The sequence below is a fragment of the Marmota flaviventris genome, chromosome 3 (assembly GCF_047511675.1).
Source record: "Marmota flaviventris isolate mMarFla1 chromosome 3, mMarFla1.hap1, whole genome shotgun sequence".
In the NCBI taxonomy this organism is placed as follows: Eukaryota; Metazoa; Chordata; class Mammalia; order Rodentia; family Sciuridae; genus Marmota; species Marmota flaviventris.
In genome coordinates, this window is record NC_092500.1 from 10,528,699 (window position 1) to 10,549,846 (window position 21,148).

The following is a 21,148-nucleotide window of genomic DNA, read 5'->3' on the forward strand; positions in this document are numbered from 1 at the left end:
TCCAGGAACAAGGACGTTTTATTTTCATAAATACTTGCGCCCCCGCCCCCGCCACTGCTGACCGTGGGCAGATGGGTGGCCAGGCGTGAGGCGCCCCAGGAGGCCCAGCACAGACTAACGAGAGCTCAGGGAGCCCTGCCTGGGCCACCCTCCGGCCTCACCCCGGGCTCCCACAGTCCCTCTAGAGACCTCGCAGTGAAGAGAGGCCCCCAGGAGGCAGGGCCTGGGCTGCAGCCACCGGCTACTCCGAAAGAAAAGCAAAGGAGCCAAACCACACAGCAGAGTGCAAACAGTGGGGGCATGGGTGTCCCCCAGTCACTGGGTTCCTATGAGGAGGCCTGGCTGGTCCCCAGCTCCAGCCTGACCTCCCGTTTATGGCTGGGCCTTCCCATAAGGCATGAGACAGGTGGGGAAGACCCCACCCGGGCTGGGGTCAGGGCTGGGCCCGATGGCCAGGCTTCTTCCCTTAGACCCAAGTCCTTCCATGGCTGGGCAGCCCTCCCTGCTCCAGGACCCCACCAGTTTTGGGGGACCCTGGTGGTGCGAACCCAGGCCCAACCTCCCGCTGGGTTTGGCTCAGCAGGTGGGGAGGCAAAGCAGGAGGGGAAGAGTCACTTGGGGCCACAGGGTGGGGGGAGAAGCACCAGGCCAGGGGCACATGGCCACGGAGAACAGAGGGTGTCCAGGCCACCACAGCCTCTCCCCAGGCTGCACAGCGCTGGCCCCTGTCCTCTCCTCTCCCCAGCCCCTCTGTTCTAGAGGCTGCCCCAGGTCTCAGGCGGGGGGAACTGGTCCACGTCGCCCATCTCGCTGTAGGTCTGGTCGCCCATGGTGAAGATGAGCTTGTAGCGCAGGCGGACCTTCTCCTGGGCAGATGGCGAAGGCGGAGGGTTAGGGGAGGAGAGGTGGCCCCCGCCCACAGCCCGGCCCGGCTCAGCTGGGCCCTTCACCTTCTGGGGGTTGGCGAGGAGCAGGACCTGAGTGATGGCTGAGGGGTGGACAACGGGGTTGAACGCCGGCAGCTCCGTCCCTGAGGGGGGCTGCAGCTTCACCTTCATGACCTGTGGCAGGAGGGCAGACGGCACAGCTAGCCCCGGTCACCTCCCATGGCCCGAGGAACCAGGCCAGCTCCCCGCTGAGGGACTCTGTCCTTTGGCTCCCTTTTACCCCAGCAAAGAAGGGAGACCTTGTCCCTGCCTGTCCTCAGGGAGCGGGCTCCCCAGCCCAGCCCTGCAGCGTCACCTTGGGCACCGCTGACTGGAACACGATGTTGCGGATGGGCTGGGGGGCAGTGCTGAGCATGGATACCACCACCACCAACACGTCAGCTCGCCCAGGCAGCGGGTCGCGGGCAAAGTGGAAGAGGACGCGGAAGCCATGCTGGTCGTACACGGTCACGGGCAAGATGCTGCCTGTGGAGAGAAGGGGGGACGATGGGCTCCCCAGCGAGCGAACCCCTCACCCAGCCTGCCTCCGCCGGGCAGCAGTGCGCCTGGTCCGCAGACAGGGGCAGGACGCCCCTGCAGCAGAGCCCCTGTGGCTCCCAGCTGGGGCAAAGGGCTGTGCCGAGTTTGGGTCACACACTCACTGTGACCCCGCTACTCCCCTTCTCTGAGCTGTCTTCCTACTGGTAAGACAGGGACATGGAGGGCGTGATACCCTGGGTCACAGTGAGCTCATGGAGACGGCCAGGATGAGAGGACAGCTAGCCCTCTCAGGACCTGGTGCTGGGCAGTGGCCTCCAAGTGCTCCTGGGGGACAGGTCCCAGGCTTGGACCTGCATTTTTATTACAGTTTGGTTTCATGATCTTGGGGCCCAAACCTTTGTATCCCGACTCCTGCCTTCCTGGGGAGCCGGGCCAGGGTCTGTCTCCCAGGAGCCCCGGCTGCAGGACCTGGGCTCACGCAGCAGCTTTGCAACTGCTCTGGGCTCCAGGAGGAAAGGCTTGCTCAGTGCTCCCCACTGAGGCGGCCAAGGCAGGGCCCAGGGGGCAGCCACTGACCTGGCCCGGCCTCCCCCTCCCACCCTGCCCCACTCACTGGGTTTGATGGACTCCAGGGGCACAGTGATGTTGGCCAGTGAGAGCTCAGTGGGCAGGGGCTGCTGTGGAGGCCCAGGGGGCTCTGGGGACACGGCGTGGAGGAGGCTGGCGGCACTGGGGCTGGGTGAGCTGCTCTTATTCTGCAGGTCCCGGAGTGTGAGCCGGGGGGCTGGCTGCTGCTTCTCCCTTATTGGGGAACAGTGTGTTAAAAGTGACTCTTTGGTGGTCAGGAGATCAGGGGACTAGGAAAGGCTGGGCTTCCTGGCCCATCCCCACACATCACTCTCTCTCTGGCCGTCGGTCACCTCGCCAGTAGAATGGCCAGCTCCTGTTCCCCCGGCACCCCCCCCACCTGCCCACTTTAGCTCTGTGTCCTTCCTGTTGCTGGGGACTTCTGGGGACATGTGAGTGGGCACAGATTCTCTCCATAAACTCCACTCTGGAACCTTCACTGAGCCTGCTTTGGTCACTCTGGGAACGACGAGCCTTCCTGCGGGGCCCGTGCAGGCCCAAAGCGGCTGGTCTGAGGGGACGGAGGCTCCCTCCCGAGTCGGCAAGGCAGCCCTCACCACCGCACTTGCTGGGCCTCTGGGGGCAGTGACTGCTGCAGGAGGGTCTTCCCCAGGAGGTCCAGGTCATCCAGGCCACTGCTGGCCGGCAGGGGCATCTGTCCTGGCGGCCGGATGTCCGTGCTGGGGACCTGGGCTGAAGCAGGGGCTGGAGGCTCAGCACCGTCTGAGGACTGTGGGGCAAAGAAAGCGGTTGGAGGGGCTCCTGAGGAGGGGACAGGGTCCCGGCCCTGTCGTGAGGTTGAGTGGCTGGGGACTCCACATTCCAGGTACTTCAAAGTCACCATCCAGGGACTCCAAGACTGGGCTAATGCCCCAAGGGAGAGCCAAGGCTAGGACCTGGGTGTGACGTAGCCAACAGCGAGGACAGGACAAACTGCTTTTCTCTTCCCTGGGTGTGCCACCAGGGAGCCCAAGGTCCCTTCACTGTCACCCTCAGGCTGCTCCTCCCTGTCCCCCTGCCCCACTGCCCCAGGGGCTGGGATAAGTGGGGCTGTCCAGGCCACTCCTACCTGGAAGCTGTTCCATCCAGCACCGTCCAAGCTGGGGCCTGTAGGGGGTGTGGGGTCACTCAGGCCTGAGGAAGGAGGACAGGAAAAGAAGTGGCTGGACTGGGTGCACAGGGGTGAGGGGCCTGGGCATGGCTGCTGATCTGGGGTTCTCCAACCCCCTGTTTCTGAGAAGCTTGGCTCGGAAGGGAGAAACCCGCACTTTCAGAGGGAACTAGTGGTGGACAGAAATAGTGAAGTCCCAGAAGCCCATTTTGTAGCCACATGTGCTTCTCTTCTCAGCAGGGCCACTGTGAAGCCGATTCAAGGACAGAAGTCAGGACTTCCCCTTATGTTCCTCAGCTGGTGGCTGAGGGGGGTGCTGGGGTGGTGGCGAGGGGAAGAGACTCCTAACCACACAGGTCCAGGCAAGCAGGGGTCAGCACTGTCCTCCTGCCTGATAGCTGATTCAAGGGATGTCGTCTGAGCAGCCTGAGCAAGCACTGTGGCGGCTAAGCCTCAGTGTCCCCATGTGTCCCCTGGCATAGATCAATAAGGCCAACTGACTGGTGTCCAGGAGCACTGGGCCCTCTGGATGGCTCTAGGGACTGGCCTGCTGGTCAGCAGGAGGTCACTAACTAGCCTGACCTGCACCTGGAACACCCCCAGCCTTGCTCACTCTGGAGTTTGATCTAGAAAAGATGTATGACCCTGCTTCCAGCAATTTCTGAGTGAGGTAGGTCCAAACAGAAGTGCCCTCTGGCAGGCAGAGGAGAGGGCTCCAAGAAGCTGGGACTGTTGGGTCTCCAGCTAGTACAGCCCTTTGAGACCAGAGGTAACAGTGTCACTGTTGACATCTGCTGTGCCCAGAGTGTGGGCATTTTGGAAGTGCTGGCACACACCTGCCATTCCAGTGACTTGGGAGGATGAGGCAGGAAGATTTTAAGTTTGAGGTCAGCTTCAGCAACTTAGCAAGACCATGTCTCAAGGTATTAAAAAAAAAAAAAAAGAGTGGGTCTTGCTTAATCCTCAAATGACCTTAAAAGGTAGGTGTGAATTCTTTAAGGGATGAAGGGTTAAGTCACCTGCCCCAGGTCACACAGTTGGAAAAGTGACAGAATCCAGACTTGATCAGGGAACTTGATTGCTGGTGTCTGTAGGCAGCTCTGTCACTTGGCCTCCCTGGGTCTCACCTTTGAACTGAGGCCACAGCAGTGGCTCTCAGACCTGAGAGATCGCTTGAGCAGGCCAGAATGCCCTGACAGACAGGAGCCCTGACCACCACCCACCCCTCCTGCCCCAGGGAGCAATCAGGACCAGACTCCCCTTCCTGTCCCCAGGGCTGGGCTGTGAGCGGCCTGCACTTCTGGTTCCTGCTCCCACACTCTGCCTCTGAGAAGAAACCAGAGGAAGCTGGAGGCACAGAGCTCTGCGGAAGCCACTGGGGGACAGGAAACGCCAAGCAGCACACCTTGCTCGCGTGCGCAGGCTGCTCTGCCACAGGGACAGAGTCCTGTCATCGCTCCCCTGTCCTCCGCTGCCTGGCCCAGCTCTGCCAGGCAAAAGCAACCTGCATGAGCATCCTTGCCACAGGTCACCCCGGGCTCTGGATGGGTCATAGCCAGCCTCTTAGGCAGGTGCTGGCGGGGAGACCACAGTGCTCTTTTCTTTTTTTAAATTTCTCATTATTATCTCATAAGTTTTTGTAAGTCACTGCTCTTTTCTTAAACGGAACAAAGGAGAGCAGTGGAGCCCACTTCACCCCCAGAGCCCTTCCTGCTGAATCATCTGCACAACAGGGACCCGAGCGGCACCTGCATCCCACCTGCATCCCGGGGTGCTCGGAGGCTTATCTGGGACACAAAGCGGCACTGGGCGCTGTGCTGCAGGAACACTCCAGAACACCAGGCAGACCCTGCCACCCAGGCAGCCGTCGCTTCGTGTGTGTGAGAGAAGATGCTGGGATGGCACCCAGCACATGCCCAGCGTGTGCTCCGAGCTGCAGCCCTGGCTCCAGGTTCAGTTTCTACTCAAGAACTGGCTCAGGAAAATGCAGCGTGGCTCTCAGCTTCCAAGCCTTGGCTTTCCCACGTACCCCCACATACCCCCACATACTCCTTGATGGGGCCCTGGCACCCCTTTTCTTGACCTCAGTGGCTATCACGAGGAGAATGTTATTCATGCCTCTTCCAGGCTCCCGGGTGGGGCTGCTGCACCCAGAGGGGCTTGAGACGGGTCACACAGCACCTTGGGTGCCCGTAGCTCCTGGCTCCCGAGGAGGGAAGTCCCTGAGCTTTCCTGCAGGTGGCCGAGCCTGGGTGTGGCTGCTCATCAGGGCTCCTGAGGCTGGCCAGCCTCACCCTTTGACTGTGTGACCTCACTCCTAATTTCCCTGAACCTTGGCTTCCTCAGCCATGAACTGGGCCTTCCGCCCACCTCACGCCTCACCAGATCCACATCTGGAGTGCAGAATGCTGGTGCCTGGCGAGCTGCAAGGTGTGCCCTGGGCATCATGCTCCAGCGCATGCCCACCGCCAGGGCCTCCCCTCCCTCCTCCAGGGCTGGCTCCACCCTCACCTAGAGACATGAGCTCATCATCCAGCAGAGAAACTGAGGTGCTGAGCTGCTCAGGGCTGGTCTGGTCCGCGGGGTGGGGGGGCATGGCTGGGTAGGTGGTGCCCGTGGGAGGGAGATCCAGGCCTGACAGGTCCAGCAGGGCCGAGGTGCTCCCTGGGTGGGAAAGGAGAGCTGGGCCAGTCCTAGGTGGACGCTTGGCCCTTGGAGCGTGGGGGCTGCAGGCTAGCGACACCCATCCTCCCACCCTTCAGAATGGCTTCCTGCTGCCCCTCCATGGCCACACCAGCCCAGCTGGAATCAGCTCACAGGCCCTCCTTAGCACACAGTGTACTTCTGTTTAGAACTCAGTCACGCCTCACTTAACAACAGGGACGCGTTCTGGGAGATATCATCACTGGTGTGAACACCACAGAGCGTACTCATGTAAACCAGGTAGCAAACAATGCTACGATGTCATAAGGTGACACAATCTTATGGGACCACCACTGAATGTGTGACTGGTCACTAACAAAAGCTCACTCGGCAGGATGTGCCCGTGTTTCCTTTTCTCCCATGGCACCGCTCCCCACCCCTGAGCCCTGCTGGCACTCTGGCGCTTCTGTGGTGCCCCTGCCGCCCAACAGGGCCAACTCCAGTCCTGCACCATCCCAGGCTGCGGTTTCACCCTGGTGTGAGCTGAGTCCGTTGTCTTCTCATGCCTGATCCTCCCTCCTGCTTTCTGTGGTTAAATCAGGCCTTGGGGGTGTCAGCCAGCCCACAGAGCAGGTGCCTGATTCACCAAGTGGAAGAAAGGCCTCCTTCTCCTGTCTGTTCCCGCCCAATGCCCGCTCCCTCCCGAGGTCCCCCCCAGCTGCAGCCTCGCACAGACGTGGTCCAGGCTTCTCCCCTGGGGCTTCCCATCTTAAGGGGCCAGGGTCACCTTGGCAGTCATGTCAACAGCTCTGGGACCAGTGTGCCTCCTTCCACTCTGTCCTGCAGCCTGCAGGGTCCCTTCCCAGCTCTCCTGCCACCTCCTCACCAGGGATGGGGCCGGCGGCCGCATCGCCGTTGACCTCCTCGCCCCGCACCAGCTGCTTGTACAGGCTGATCACCTGGGTGAGGCTGTCGTTGGCCTGCAGGATTTCCGCTGGAAAAGGCAGGAGGGGAGATGCCGGGCTAAAGGAACGGGGGGCCTCGGGTGGGAGAGGGGAGCACTCACAGCCCCCCAGCCCCAGGCAGTGGGGTCGCGGTCCTGTCTCGACTACTAGCCCCAGGCCCCTGCTCTCTCCGCCTCGCACCCCACCTCAGGCGCCCTCCACGCTGCCTGCTGCCTGAGCATCCCAGGAACACTCCTACCTCCAGGTGTCCACACTGGCTCTGCGTGGGACGCCTCAGGCCTCGGTGGCCTTGGCCCTATTGCCTTCAGGTCTTCCCCCAGAGGCACCTCAGGGGTCCTTCCCTACCCCACCCCTTGCCTCCTGCCTCCTTCCTCCAAGCAGCCACCACTGCCTGACAAGCTGCGTGACAAGCTGGGCGTGTGGCCTGGCCATCACTGCTTCCCTTCATTAGGCCACAGCGCCTCGAGCAGACTCTGGGCAACTTCCACATGGCTGTACCCCAAGGGCCGGAGTGCCTGGGACAGACGAGGTCCTCACACTATGGCCTCTTTGGGCGCCAGAGCTAAAGCAACCTGGGCATTGAGGATCCTCATGGGAGAAGCCAGGTGCCTGGCGAGACAGGCGCTCCGGGGGCTGTGCCATAGCACCAGAGGGGGAAACACCACCCGACCACTGCCCAGGGGCTCTGGCTGATATGCACGCAGAGGACAAGGAAAGGAAACTACTGTGTGGCCCTGCAGGGGCCACCAGGCTCAGTTCTATAACTGATAGGGCTTCAAGATTCACTCTGAGTTTCCAGCTCAATCTCAGCAGCGGGACTGTCTACCCTGGCTCCGCCGTGTTCTGCTCTGTGGCCGGGGCTCGTCTCTCCCTCGCTGAGCCCAGCTGTGAAAAGGAGACAATGTGCAGCTTGTGGGCAGTAAATGAGATGTCTGTGAGGGGCCTAGCTCACAGGGTCTCTTAAGGACACCGGCAGTAGCCCTGTTCTCTGCTTCCTCCTTCCTCAAAGTGGAGACACCACAGTCAGGATGGAGGAGGAGGCCCCCTGGTGGCGGCTGCTTCCAGCTGCCCTTGTCTGGCAGGACCTGGACAAGGTCGGGCAAGAGGCTCAGGGATGGGGCTGCACCTGACCCCAGGCTCACCTAGGGCCTCATCATTGTCTTCTGTGTCACTGGCCAGTCGAAAGAGTGTGGGCCGCATCCGCTCACAGCGCTGGTACAGCTCCTGGGGACAGCAGGGTAGGGGTGTCAGGGTGGACATGGGCTTTGGAAAAGTCTGGGAGTAGGGAAGGGCGGACATACCTTCATGAGGTCCTCGCTGCTGCCGGATGCCGTGCCGCCCTGGCTGTGGCTCATCACCATCTCCGTCAGGAGTTTCACGTTGTTGTTCACCTCCTCGATGGCATTCACCCGCTTGGAGATCTTCTCCATCCGCTTTTGGTCCTGGGAAGCAGCAGCAACACCCCGAAAGCCTGTCAGGCCCAGTGGGAGCCAGGCACTGCCCAGCCCACCCCAGAAAGTGGGCACTGGAGTCTGGCAGAGGGGTGGCTAGCGTGCCATCTGCTCCAGGTGGGGCCTGCTACACCTTACAGAACCCAACACTCGGGACAGGGTGCTGTGGCCCAGGAAGCCCCCTGCAGTCACTTCCTTCCCTTCTGACAGCGCCCCCTGGGCCCAGGTCTCTGCACAAACTCATCAGAGTCTCCAGAGAGAGCCCAGGAATCCAGTGTCCCATGCTCTCACCAGGTGCTCCTGAAGGACCAGGGCCTCAGAGCCACACCTGTGGTTCCAAGCAACCCCGCCCCTCCTTGTGTTTGTTTCTTGAAACCAGGTTCCTGTACTTGACAGTGAAGGGGGTCAGTCACGGTCACCGAACCAACCTAGAAGTGAGTGCAGTGCCCTTCCCAGTGTCAGTGGGTGGTGCCGAGTTTGCAGAGCTCTTGGCCTTTAAGGGTGGCTGCAGAGCTGGGCACAGTGGCACACACCTCTAATCTCAGTTACTTGGGAGGCTGAGGCAGGAGGAAGGCAAGTTTAAGGCCAGTCTCAGCAACTTGGTGAGACTCTGTCTCACAATAAAATAAAAAGAGCCGAGACGTAGCTCAGTGGAGGAGCACCCCTGGGTTCAATCCCCAATAACACCCCCCACTGAAAAAAGGAAAAAACAGAAACAAAACCAGAGCTAGTGCAGGAAGCAAGCTGCCTGCTGACTGGGCAAGTACCTCCCTTGCAGGGCAAAGGTGGACACACGGCTCAGTCCTTCAAGATGACCCGAGGGCCTGCCCTCTGAGCCTCTGGGCACACACTCTCCAGAGCCTGTGCAGGGTCCCCAGAGGATCCCTTGGCAGAATCCATCTAAGACCTGAGCTTAAGCCTGGCCACCTGCCCAGACCAGACTCCCTTCCCAGGAAGAAGGAACCAGCAGCTTCTGTGGCGACCAAACTTAAAAAATTAACTGTGAAGTGGCTGCTATCAGTGGGGAAGTGGGAGACTTCATGCGAACATCCAGGGTTCTGGGGGAGGGAGAAGGGGAGAAAGGGAGTTAACAATGGGGGCTGAAATGGAGAAAACTGTTATGTGCACTGAGGATACGAAAAAGTGAACCCCACTATTATGTGTAACTACAGTGCACTAAAAAAAAGAAAACCCAGATTTCAGGATTTTCTGGTGATCTGGTGATCCAGTCACGGGGGGCTGCAGCTGGATGAGCGCTGTAGACCCGGGGGGACAGAGTCGCCTCCTCCTGCCCCAGCGGAGTCTGCCTCAGAGCCCTTCACTTTTTTTTTTGGTGATACTGGGGATTGAATCCAGGGTCTCGAGAATGTTAGGCAAGGGACCTAACTGAGTTACATCCCGGCCCTCTTTAAATTTTTTTGTTTTGAGATACGGTTTCTCTGAATTGCCTCAGTTGGCCCAGAACTTGTCATCCTCTTGAGTAGCTGGATTATAATGACACACCACCACACCAGGCTGACCCTTAACCTTTTTTTTTTTTAGTTGTCGATGGACCTTTATGTTATTTATTTACTTATATGTGGTGCTGAGAGTTGAACCCAGTTACTCACACAGGCCAGGCAAGCCCTCTACCACTGAGCCACACCCCCAGCTCTCAATAATTTCTGATGTTTTTGGAACGGGCACCGGTTTTGTAGAAGTCCGTCCAGGGCAGGTTGTGTTGAACCATGGGGAAATTCTTCCTTCCACATGTTGGGCCCCTAGTGACAGCCCTTTGCCGAGACAACCCTCTAGCTGGGTCACTGCAGGTCCCCTGTCTGTGCACACACAGTCCCAGTTCAGTGGCCCAGCTCCACCCTCCCACCGTGGCTCCTCCCTGGGCTCTGGGCCCAGCTGTCACCTCCTGCACCATCTCCTTGATGAGCTTGTTGGCTGCCCGGAGGTCCTCGGGGTGGGAGCTCTTCAGCAGGCGGGCCAGCATCTGAGGAGACAGGCATGTAACTGTGAGGCCACACTAGGCCGAGGGCCACAGTCCAGCTCCCTGTCTCCCGGTGTGGGACCTGGGCAAGTGGCTAAAGCTCTCTGAGATGCTGAGGACTGACCGATACCTGATGGGTGGCCATAAAGACTACTGAGGCCCTGCACACAGAGCCTGGCAGAGGCAGGTCCTCAACAGACAGCGCTCCTTCTGCTACTTGGGCTTTCTGAGAACCTTTCTAGGAGGAGGTGGGAGACTCAACAGTGGTGGCCTCTGGGGCTGGGGAGAGAGCAGCGTTGACTCCCACCTCCATGTTACAGTCCTTGGCTTAATATTCTTCCTCTGCTGCTAAATTTCTTATCCACAAGTGCATGCTTCTTTAACAAAAAGCTAATAAAGTGTTAATAAAAGGTTTAAATATATGTAAACTCCTCAAACCAATCCCAAGGACAACTCCTGTGTTTATCAAATGCAGGGACACTGTATGGGAAGTAGTCAACACGCAGTGCCTGTCACCCTCTATAGTGACTATGCTCAGCAGAAGCCTCTGCTCCAAAGGCCAAGGCCTAGGCAGCCAGGAGACAGAAATCACTGACCCAAACCAGCCAGGTGCCACATGATTCTCCCTGCAGTCTCACCTTGGACTTCTCCTCGTCTTCGAAGATCACATTCTTGGGCCGTGGAGGGGGGAGGGGAAAGATGGCATCCTCGGGAAGCTTGGGGTCCGACTTCACAATCCCTGGGGTAGATGGAGTCAGAAGGCTGTCAGCAGATCCCAGCCCCCAGGGCAGGGCGAGATGGGAAGGTACAAGACAGAAGGCCAAAGCTGGTCTCTCTAGCACACTGGTTCTTGACTTTGGGGGGCTGGGGTCTACCCCGGACCTACCATACTGAACAGCAAAAAAAGAGGGTTTGGCCATCCATTGTTTAAGGCCACTCTCTGAGGAGAAGCCTGACCCAACGCTACCTTTTCTCCACCCAGCTGTGCTCCAGAAAAGCCACAGAAAGGTCCCACTGTTTTTTTTTTTTTTTTTGGTACCAGAAATTGAACCCATGGGTGCTTAACCACTGAGCCACATCCTTTTAATTTTTTTTTTTTGAGACAGGTTCTTGCTAAATTGCTTAGGGCTTTGCTAAATTGCTGAGGCTGACTTTGAATTTACAATCCTCATGTCTCAGCCTCCGAGCCACTGGGGTTATAGGCGTGTGCCACTGCATGTGCTGGCTTTATGTTTTTGAGAAAGTAAAGTTTCCAATCTTGCAGGCCCAGAAGCCCCTGAAACTGCTGGAGGGGGAGGGCTGCTGGTCCCCACACTCTCTGGGTGCCTCACCCTGCTTCTTCAGCATCTGGTAGGCCTCTGCGATCTTCACTTCCTCGGGCAGGCCGACCGTCCAGCTGTAGAGCAGCTCCAAGATCTTGTTCTTCACCTTCTCTGACGTCCTGGAGCCCAGGTACTTAAAGGACATGAGGAGGGGATGCTTTGACACTGCCTGGCCCCCTTCACTGCAAGCCCAACCTGGACCAGCTGCCTCCCAGGACTCCCTCGGGAGCCTTTGGACTCTGGGGTCCTCACACCCTTGCCACACTAGGCTGGTGCAGACTGATCTCACCTCCCAGCTCTGCCACCTACTGGATGTGTCAGCTCCCTGTGACTCAGTTTCCCCCACAGAGGCGTGGCTGGAGAGCCAACGCAGGAAAACCAGAGCCCAGGGCCTGCTCACAGCTCATGGATGACTTAACCTTGAGATCTCAAGGAGGAGGAGCCAGACACTCCCAGGCTGACCAGGAAGCAGCAGTGTGGCACTCTAGGCCCTGGGCCCCGCAAACAAGTTCCAACAGCAAACAGGCTGGCAGAGGGGCTCTACCTCCAGAGCCGTCTTGTGGGAGGAGGGTGGGGACCACCCGCATTATATAGCAGCTCTGATCAAAGGATGGGTCTGAGCAAGGAATGGTAAAGCAGGTGGGCGCTCACCCCACTGAACATGTCCATGACCTGTGGGGGAGGACTCCTCAGGCAAAAGGCCAGAAGCTGACGTGTGTCAGAGGCCACGTAGGGTGCCATGGCCAGGCTTGCACCTGGGAGTAATCTCGAGGCCAGGGCAGCCTGAACAGGACAAGCCATTCCTTGGGACCAGCCCTCCCTGAGGACCGAGCAGCTCCACAGCTGCCTGCCTTCGGTCAGCCGAAAGTGTTCTCAGATGCTCCAAGCTACTGGACTCGGATGGGAGGGGCCGTGAGAAAGAATCTGTGCCTCTACTGGGTACAAGTTCCCACAGGGGCTGAGGGGTTTGCCGGGGGGCCTGTCTGGGCGTCCTCCTTCTGTGGCCCTTGTCTGACACAGCATGTGTAGCTCAGGCTGGGGCACCCACCTTGGGAGACACGACTTTGATGAGCTCGTTCAGGAAGCGGAACTTGCCCACCTCATCGTGGAACCTCTTGCCGCAGCTCTTCATGCAGGTCTCCAGCACCTGGGCGGGAGGGGGGTGAGGGCCCAGAGGAGGCGGTGTCTCCCACACTCCCCATGAGTCCAGGGTGAGCACTCGTGAAGACCAAGATTCTGTGGCTCAGAGGCGTCTGACTGTCAGACCGGCTAGGGATGTGGCCAGGGGCTGTACAGTGACCGGTCACCCCACCTGCAGCACTGCAGTGACCCCCTTCACCCAGCATCACTTGGACACAATTTTGCTAATTTTTTTCTTTGTTAAAACTTAAGTTGGCATTATCTATTTTGGCACTATTCTAAACTACATCTGTGAAATCAGGATTAAACCTCACACATATTAAATACATAATTATTAAAATAAAAAAAAAAAGCTTCCTCTCCCCCACCTACAACTCCCCTGAACTCTTAAGTAGAGCCGATGGACCCTCAGTCTGGCCTTCCCTGGTGCCATCACCTGGCTGGGGACAGACGGTACCCTCTGTCCCCTTCTCACCGTCAGGGCCTGGATGGCCTCCCACTCTTGTGGGGACTGGATCTTGTGGGCCAGCAGCCGGGTGGCAAGTGGAGGCCTGGGTGGGAGAAACAACACAGAGCCAGGGTTGCCATAAAGTCCAGTCACCCCAGCGGAGGGAAAGGGCAGCCCGCTAGGAGTTCAGCACTTTGTGGCTTCTGCAGGGATACGCAAAGGCCCACTCTGGATCAGACGGGGAGCTGGGTGGTGGCAGGGCAGGGCCAGGCAGGCCCTAAAGCAAGCTGAGCCTTTGGCTGGTTTTAAGAAATACAATTGGTGGGCTGGGGATGTGGCTCAAGTGGTAGCGCGCTCGCCTGGCATGCGTGCGGCCCAGGTTCGATCCTCAGCACCACATACAAACAAAGATGTTGTGTCTGCAGAGAACTAAAAAATAAATATTAAAATACTCTCTCTCTCTCTCTCTTAAAAAAAAAAAATACAATTGGTCTTGTCCCCTGCTTGCTGCAGAGACAAGCCTGGACAGAGGAGCAGAGCCTTCTCAGGACCCATCAGGGAGTGACCCATGAATGATGTGCCAGGAGTGACAGGCGCAGTTCCCTGGGGACTCAAGATGGCAGGGGACTTCCTGCCGGGAAAATCAGAGCAGCTTCATGGTGGAGGAGGTGACAATGTCAACCAGATCACAAAAGATGACTGCTGGAGTCAGTGCAGGTAGTATTTGCTGAGCACTGGTGACACAGAGCGCCTCATGCGCTTTCCCACCTGAGCCTCATGAGGTGGCCAGGGAGCCTTCGGCACCCCCCAGGTGGGCAGCACCATCATTCCCACCTGACAGCTGAAGAAACTGAGCTCAGAGGTCACTCAGCAGAGAGAGGGTGGGATTTGCCCCCAGGCAGCCCTGGCCCTGGTGAAAGTGGGGCAGAGAAGAAGCACACAGGGCTGTGTCCCTGTCTCAGCCCCCCAGAGGAGCCTGTAGGGACACACATTTCCAGCTAGAGCCCCACTGACTCAGGAGGCTGAGGTGCAGGAGGATCCCACACTTTTTTTGTGGGGGGCGGGTCCTGGGGATTGAACTTGGGGGCACCCAGCTACTGAGCCATACCCCCAGCCCTATTTTGTATTTTATTTGGGGACAGGGCCTCACTGAGTTGCTTAGCACCTTGCTTTTGCTGAGGATGGCTTTGAACTCGGGATCCTCCTGCCTCAGCCTCCTAAGCCACTGGGATTACAGGCATGGGCCACCACGCTCGGCTGAGGATCCCACATTTAAGGCCAGCCTCAGTAACTTAGCAAAATCCTGTTGTCAAAACGAAATTTTTCAAAAGCCTGGGGATATAGCTCAGTGGTAAAGGGTTCCTGGTCTTAATCCCCAGTACCACAAAAAAGAATGCCCACCCCTCAGCCCCTGCCAACAGCTAAACTCAGGCAGCCCAAGAATGTGTGTCCTGACAGGCACGCCAGGTGGCTCTACGAGGTGGGTATGGTTCTTCCTTGAGCAAAAAGTCTGCTGGGGAGCATGTGGCCCTCCACCAGCGGGGGGGGGGGGGGGGGGGGGGAGGCCCAGTGCCCTTGCCTCCCGATCAGATCTTGGGGCCAACTGCTCATCCCCTGAGCCTCAGGGTCTTAACCTATAACATGGGCCCCACGAGGCACAACTCAGAACGACACACAAGTAGCCCTGGGCTCAAAGGCCCACTACTGTTGCTAACTGGGAAGTGCTCCATCCAGTGAGGAGGCAGGTCCTTTCACCCATGGCCAGGCAGGTGCACGCTGCAAGTACAGAGTGTTCTGAGGAGTATGTAAGAGAGGGCCACCTACCCCTCAAAGTCCTCGTTGAGCTGCTCACAGAAGCCGTTGATGCTGGCCCAGTTCAGCTCCTTGTTCAGGGGGTTTGTGGCTCTGTCTGCAGGAGGAGAGGAGCGTCAGAGTAGCCAGGCAGAGTAGCCCTGCTCCCCAACCCCATGCTGGGAGCAGGAGGGACAAGCACACAGCAGTGGCCTCGCTTCACTTCCTGCCCAGAGAGTCCCAAGACCTGTGCGCCCGCGCTCCAAGCTCCAGTCGGGTAGGTGAACAGGTAAGGACCTGGGCAGGCCCCCACTCAGCTTCCCACCACTGGGCCCCACTCTTGGAGGCTCTGCCCAGGGCCACTTTCCTCCTCCTATCTCCTCTTCCTTACAGTTGTACCCCTGCCACACCAACTTCAGCTCTGCTGATTCTGCTTCTGGAATTTATGCTCAGAAAAGATCCAGAAGTAAGAGGCGGGGAAGCCACGGTCCCACTCTCAAGGAGCTGTGTGGCCAGGCAGTGGGCCAAGAGAAGCTAGGTTCTGTCACTGACAGAGGGAGGCAAAGGAGCCATGGGCCCAGATGAGGAGGCAGGGCATTCGGGGCACAGGGGAAGCTGCCTGGAAGATGAAGCACTCAGCAGGGACTGGAAGGAGTCACCCGAGCTGGGGGCCGGCCTGTGACCAGTTCACAGTCAGAAGACGCACAGAGCTGAGCACAGGAGGGTGTGAGGCCCTTGGAAAGGAAAGCGGGTTTTGTTGTCATGCTGGCCCTTCTCTGGGGTGTGGCTCAGCGCCACCTCCTCCAGGCAGTCCTCCTGAGCTCTCCACTGCCCAGGTAGCAGTGTGGGGTGAGTTCTTTGTCTGTGTCCTCTGAATTGCAGACCCAAGCCTGCTATCATCCCGTGTCACAGCCGCTGTGTACACCCCTCTCCCCTCAGCCAGTGGAAAATGCACCATGAATGAGGGGTCAGCTGTGAGCACATGGGGGTGAGGTCATCTACAGAAAGGGGATGGGAATTAAGACCAGACACTTGTCCCTTGACCCCAACATTGTTTAAGAAACAAAGTAGGTCATAACTTCCCTGGACCTCCAACTCCCCACTTGTAAAGTCAGAATGAAACAGGGACTAGGGCTGGGGATGTGGCTCAAGCGGTAGCGCGCTCGCCTGGCATGCGTGCGGCCCGGGTTCGATCCTCAGCACCACATACAAACAAAGATGTTGTGTCCGCCGAAAACTAGAAAATAAATATTGAAAAATTCTCTCTCTCTCTCTTCTCCCTCTCTCTCTCACACTCTCTTTAAAAAAAAAAAAAAAAAGAAAAGAAACAGGGACTAATTTCAGATGACAAAACGCTTTGTGCATGGCAAGGCCCTGGGGAGACGGAGGGGGACCCTCGCTCCTCACAGCCCGTCTCTGAGCTTCACCTGTTCCCAGCCAGTTCTGCCCACATCTGGACACTGAGCTGGGTGTGGAGGGAACAGAGCCCAGGAGGTGGGACACAGAAGGATCTATAGAGGAGGAAGTTGGGGACCCAGCATGTGGTGCCTGTCCCGGGGCCCTATGCTGTGGCAGGGGGCCAGAGCCTGGGGTCCCAGTGCCTGAGAGCCATCCACTCAGGGCATATCTATTCAGTAAGCCTGGGGTGCTGCGCCTACTGCAGCAAACAAGATCAAACGCCTGCCTCCTGCGGCCAATGGCCCAGCAAGAGGAACACAATGCTAAGACTAATAGACAAACACAGGATACTGCATACTGTCTGTTGCAAGGTAATACAAAGCAAAGAGCAAAAGGTGGCGTAGAAGACGCTGGGGGTGGCCATTCCCTGGGACTGCTCAGAGAAGATGGGCTGAATCAAGTGAAGCATTTTCTTCCTAGGTCTAAGTTTCTGTCTCAGGAGCCCAGTAGGACCTCCCATTCCCTTAAAGGAACAGAAGACCTTGCTGAACCCCTGGAAATACCAGGAATATGCCCTCCCCTACATACTCCCCCTCCCAGGCCCCCAACATGGCCAAAGGCTGGGGAACACCAGTCAGAAAGAAAGACTTGGGAGGGAGGCCCTGTCCACTTGATGACATTCAGCTGGGGGTGGGGTGGGCAAAATAGGAAGTCTCAAGTGTCAAGGACATGTGAGCCGGAATAAGGACACTATCACTGATTCTGGAAACAACTTGTGGAGGAAGCGTGGGTCTTACAGGCCACCGGCTCTCCCCTTCATGGGGCTTAAAGTCCAAGAAAACCTGACCCACTGCCCTGGCCCTCTCAACTCTATCTGGGCAAGACCTTCCTTGGCAGGCAGCAGGGGAGAGCGCCTTGGGAGAGGAGGGAGGGAGGGTGGGTTTCACAACAGGGTGCAACTCCACCCTGTCACTCCAAAGTGGTGACAATATCATCATCTACCTCCAACCGCCACTAAGGAAAAGCTCCAAAATTTTGCTAGGATTCAAAGGGAAAGAAAAAGAGAAAACAATCTCAGCCCTAATTTATCCAGAACTAGTCAAACCCAGGTGTCCCCAACTTCTGCCTGTTTCTGGACTCTGGCCTCTCTGAAAATTCCCACTGTTGCTAAATCTGTCCCTCCAGCTGAGCCCCCAACCCACCATGCAGGGACGGTGCATGCCAGGCCAGGCTCTACCCCTGAGCTACACCTGAGACTGTTGTGCATCACTCAGACTTAAAAACTGTCTTGGGGCTGGGGTGGTGGCTCAGTGGTAGAGCGCTCACCTAGCACGTGCGAGGCCCTGGGTTCGATCCTCAGCACCACATAAAAATAAAGAAATAAAATAAAGGTATTGACAACTACAACTATAAAATAAATACTTTAAATAAGAACTTAAAAAGTTTGCAATCAGCCTGAAATCAGTCAACCAGGGCCCAACCCAACCCTCCGAGTTGCTGCTGAGACCTGGACACTTGTAGCATTCTGGAACAGTCAATGGTCTCTGAGTGCCTCCTTTTTACCCACCACAATCCCCACACTGGCCAGACTGATTGACACATCCCTGGGGATGGAGTGGTTCCAAGGCCAACTCAGAGTTCAACTCTGCTCAAGAATGGCTTAAAAGGGGCTGGTCACGACCCCAAACCACCCTGTAAAGCTCCCTGGTATGTCCGGGCCCAAGAGGCTTCCCTGCAGACCTGGCCCAGTCAAGGGGTCAAAGGAGGAAAAACCTTGGAAGAGAGCTGTCACTAGACCAGTGAGAAGCAAATCATGGCTTTCGGAGGGCAGAGTCTAGGAAGGGGATAGTGAGGGCTGAGGATCCTCAGCATTGCAGGACAGGCAGCTCAGCTGGAGGGCGTGGGGGTTCAGAAGCCTGAACAGGACGCTGTCTCTGGGGACAGACTGGGAAAAGGTGCAGAGGCCTTTGGAGGAAGCTCGGCAAGAGCTGGAAAAGCAATCGTGGACGGAGATGCAGAGTAAGAAGACCGGGCTGGGGGTAGTGACAGCGAACTTGGATTTACTTATGGAGCCTGGGACCGGACCCTCCAAGCATGTAGGTCTTGGGGGTTCCTCACGGTGGGGACCGCGGGGGAATCCTGACTGTCCCCGTCTGGACGGGGAAAGAGCAAATCTGAGAGTAGTTGCAAGATCCAGGATGGACAGGAGGGTACCGCTCCACCCAGGGCCCTAGAGAGAAAGGGGCCTGAGAAGGGTGCGTCCTTTCGGGGTCTGAGATGCAGCCCTGGGGACCGCTCGTTCGCTCCCTCCCTGGGCCCAAGCGAAGACTCGGGGGCCTGCTCTTCGGCGGAGCAGCCCGGGCCTGAGGGGGCTGAAGGCTGCCCTCCGTCCCGGGGGTTCGGGCGCAGCTCACTCCCGGCCCGGGGTCCAGGCCCCGGCATGGGTGGGTGGGCGGTGCCCGCTGCCACCGCGCGGCGGCGCAGCCCGCGGGGTCTTCCCGCAGGTCAGGGTCGGAGGGGCCGACTCGGGACACCGCCCCTCCCGAGCCGGGGGCGGGGCGTGAGGAGGGGGCGCCGCGTACCCCGCCCCCGCCGGGAAGGGGCCTGCCTCGCGCCCCCGGTTCCGGTTCCGGTCCGGCCCGCGCCCCTCCCGGACACTCACTGATTCGCGCCTCCAGAGTCTCCGGCTCCATCGCTGGCTCCATCCGCCACGGGCCCCCGGCTCGGCACCGCCCCCCGCCCCCCGCAGCTCTCGCGGGACCTCCTCGGCACCGCCCTCTGTCGATTAAAGGGGCAGCGTCCGCTCCAACGCGCTGGAGCGGCGCGCAGGAGAGCTGGGCACCATAGAGAGGCGAACGAGCTCGCCCAGAGCGTCACCCGCTCGTCCAACCCCTCCCCCAGACGGGGAGGCGGTGCTGGGAAGGACCCGCCGCCTGCCTTCCCGTTCCCGGTGTTCAGGCGGGAGAGGAAGCGGAGAGACAGGGTGCTGAGGGCAACACCATGGAAACCCTACGGGACGCTCTAACTCGTTCTGCGTCACGGAGCTACTTGTGACCGCTTCCGGAAGGGCGCTCCGGGGCCATGTTTCTGAGGGGCTCTGAGGTCACTTCCGGAGCCCTAGGGGTACTTCCGTTTAGACGTGAAGTTGGGAGGGTAGCCTTAAAAGGGCAATAACCCATATTGGCCGCTGTGAAAATGACGAAAGTAACTGCTTACGGTATTCCAGGCATTGCTCTAAGCACAATAAGCATAAGTGTGTGTGTGTGTGTGTGTATGTATATTGTGTTTATGTATATATGTACATACACACACACACACACACACACATTAGTCCATTACTCCTCACAGCAAACCCGAGAGCCAGGTGGTTTGCCAGAGGTCCCGGTGACAGCTTGATCCCTTGTCCTGCCTCTTGCATTCAGCTTGCCAACGTTTAATGAACTCACTGCATTTGTTTTGTTCCGTGATAGGCATTGGAGGAGAAAGATAGGGCCAGATATTTGTCACGCGCGATGGTGGCGGAAGCCCAAGGAATAATGGCAACACAGGAGTGGCCACTTCCCCAAACAGGGGGTGGTGTGGGGCGAGGGGCCGGGGATCTTGCCAGGGGAGGACTCACAGAGGTGACGTTTAGCTGAAAACAGTCGGGTTTCCCCAGGTAGACCTGGTGTGAAAAGGATATTCAGGGAGAAAGAGTAAGGGGAATTCAAGGAATTGGAAGAATTTCAGTGCGGCTCCAGCGGCGTCTGGGGAAGACGGGCAAGATCACGCAGATCCCGTGGTCGGCTTTTTTTTTTTCTCCTGAAAGCTGTGTTGGAGGTGTTCAACAGCCTTAGGGTCAGATTTTTGAGAGGCCCAGGCGGCAACAGGGCGAAGAAGATACTGGTGGGAACCTTCCTGCAAATAGGAGAGTAGGAGGACAGACATCCTAGCCTTTGGTCTACCAAAGCCCTCCCTCGCCTGCCCTGTCCTCCCCGGCCTGGGGACCTCACGCCCCACGGGGCTGGTAAATTGCTCTCGGTCTCCCCCTGGCGACATTCCGGGAAACCTGCCCTGAGTGCCCTCTCCAGCGGCCCGGTGCCGGGAAGGGTTAAGGCAAGACTAGGGAATCTGGCGAATCCGGTTCTGCTTGGGCTGTCGCCTTGGCGAGTGACCTCGATTCACCTTGCAGAACCGCAGTGACCTCATCCGGATCAGTTTTTCCCCTAAATTCAACCATTCAGCTGACGGGTACGCTAAATTCTCTCCTCAGGCCATTAAAATTTTGTAAGAAAGGAATACGTTTATTTATTGCATCCCTCAATAAAAGCTGTAACGTAATATGCACGTGGGATCTTTTTTGTTTGTTTGATTATTGAAATGAATTATTACTGAAATAAAAGGCAAACCACATTTACCACTTGGATTTAGAGGCCCATCCACGCGGTCAGAAGTCTTTTTAAATTTTTTAATTCTTTTGTGGTGCTGGGGATTGAACCCTGCTAGGCAAGAGCTTCACCACAGAGCTACATGCCAGCCCCAAGAGTCACTTTTTAAAGACATGGATTTGACCTGGGTGCACGCACTGGCTTCACTGCTTTCTAAATTGTGTGGCCTTGAGACCAAAGAGGAAGTGGAACCTGGTAGGCAGGAAGTGAATACCACACCATGGGCTCCCCACCACTGTGTCTGCTGGACTTTCTCCTTAAACTTCTCTCCATTCTATGTTTTTCTTTGATTCATTATGTTCTTTGTCTCTCTACCCTGAAGAATGTCTGCTCCCCTAGGAACTTGGGCTGTCGCCTTGGCGAGTGACCTCGATCCACCTTGAGGAATTTCATCTGTTTGGTTGATTGGTGAATCCCCTG

At 57.8% G+C, this 21,148-nt stretch overlaps 2 protein-coding genes across 4 annotated transcripts in view; one reads left to right on the forward strand and one right to left on the reverse strand.

Annotated features, from left to right (window-relative positions):
* On the reverse strand, positions 1-19,344 carry Gga1 (golgi associated, gamma adaptin ear containing, ARF binding protein 1). Of its 2 annotated transcripts, none has more exons than XM_027935544.2 (17): positions 18,964-19,344; positions 14,937-15,021; positions 13,140-13,215; positions 12,573-12,671; positions 11,534-11,657; positions 10,841-10,941; positions 10,125-10,205; positions 8,075-8,215; positions 7,916-7,997; positions 6,695-6,802; positions 5,677-5,829; positions 3,124-3,188; positions 2,612-2,784; positions 2,041-2,228; positions 1,243-1,412; positions 951-1,061; positions 1-866 (listed from the first exon to the last, which is right to left on the reverse strand). In XM_027935544.2, exons 1-17 carry the CDS (start codon positions 19,004-19,006, stop codon positions 756-758), a joined length of 1,911 nt encoding a protein of 636 aa, XP_027791345.1. In that variant the 5' UTR covers positions 19,007-19,344; the 3' UTR covers positions 1-755. The 2 variants fall into 2 exon arrangements, with proteins under 2 accessions (XP_027791345.1, XP_071465601.1); XM_071609500.1 differs by lacking the exon at positions 18,964-19,344 and adding an exon at positions 17,628-17,646.
* Lgals2 (galectin 2) overlaps positions 18,033-21,148 on the forward strand; it is a 25,193-nt gene continuing 22,077 nt past the window's right edge. The window contains exon 1 of one of the 2 annotated variants that reach the window (XM_071609502.1): positions 18,033-18,397. In XM_071609502.1, the coding sequence (XP_071465603.1) occupies positions 18,314-18,397 (84 nt within the window). In that variant the 5' untranslated portion in view covers positions 18,033-18,313. The remainder of the gene's footprint in view (positions 18,398-21,148) is intronic. The other variant, XM_071609504.1, reaches the window with a different exon arrangement.

What these genes read in the sequence shown, in the direction of transcription:
- Gga1 (XM_027935544.2), bottom strand. Translation starts at nt 19,006, where the DNA reads ATGGAGCCAGCGATGGAGCCGGAGACTCTGGAGGCGCGAATCA. An exon ending in AGGCCATCCAGGCCCTGACG is followed by an intron (nt 12,672 to 13,139) that starts GTGAGAAGGGGA and finishes CCTCCCGCCCAG; the next exon opens with GTGCTGGAGACCTGCATGAA. An exon ending in GAGGCCCAGCAAGTGCGGTG is followed by an intron (nt 2,229 to 2,611) that starts GTGAGGGCTGCC and finishes TTCCCCAATAAG; the next exon opens with GGAGAAGCAGCAGCCAGCCC.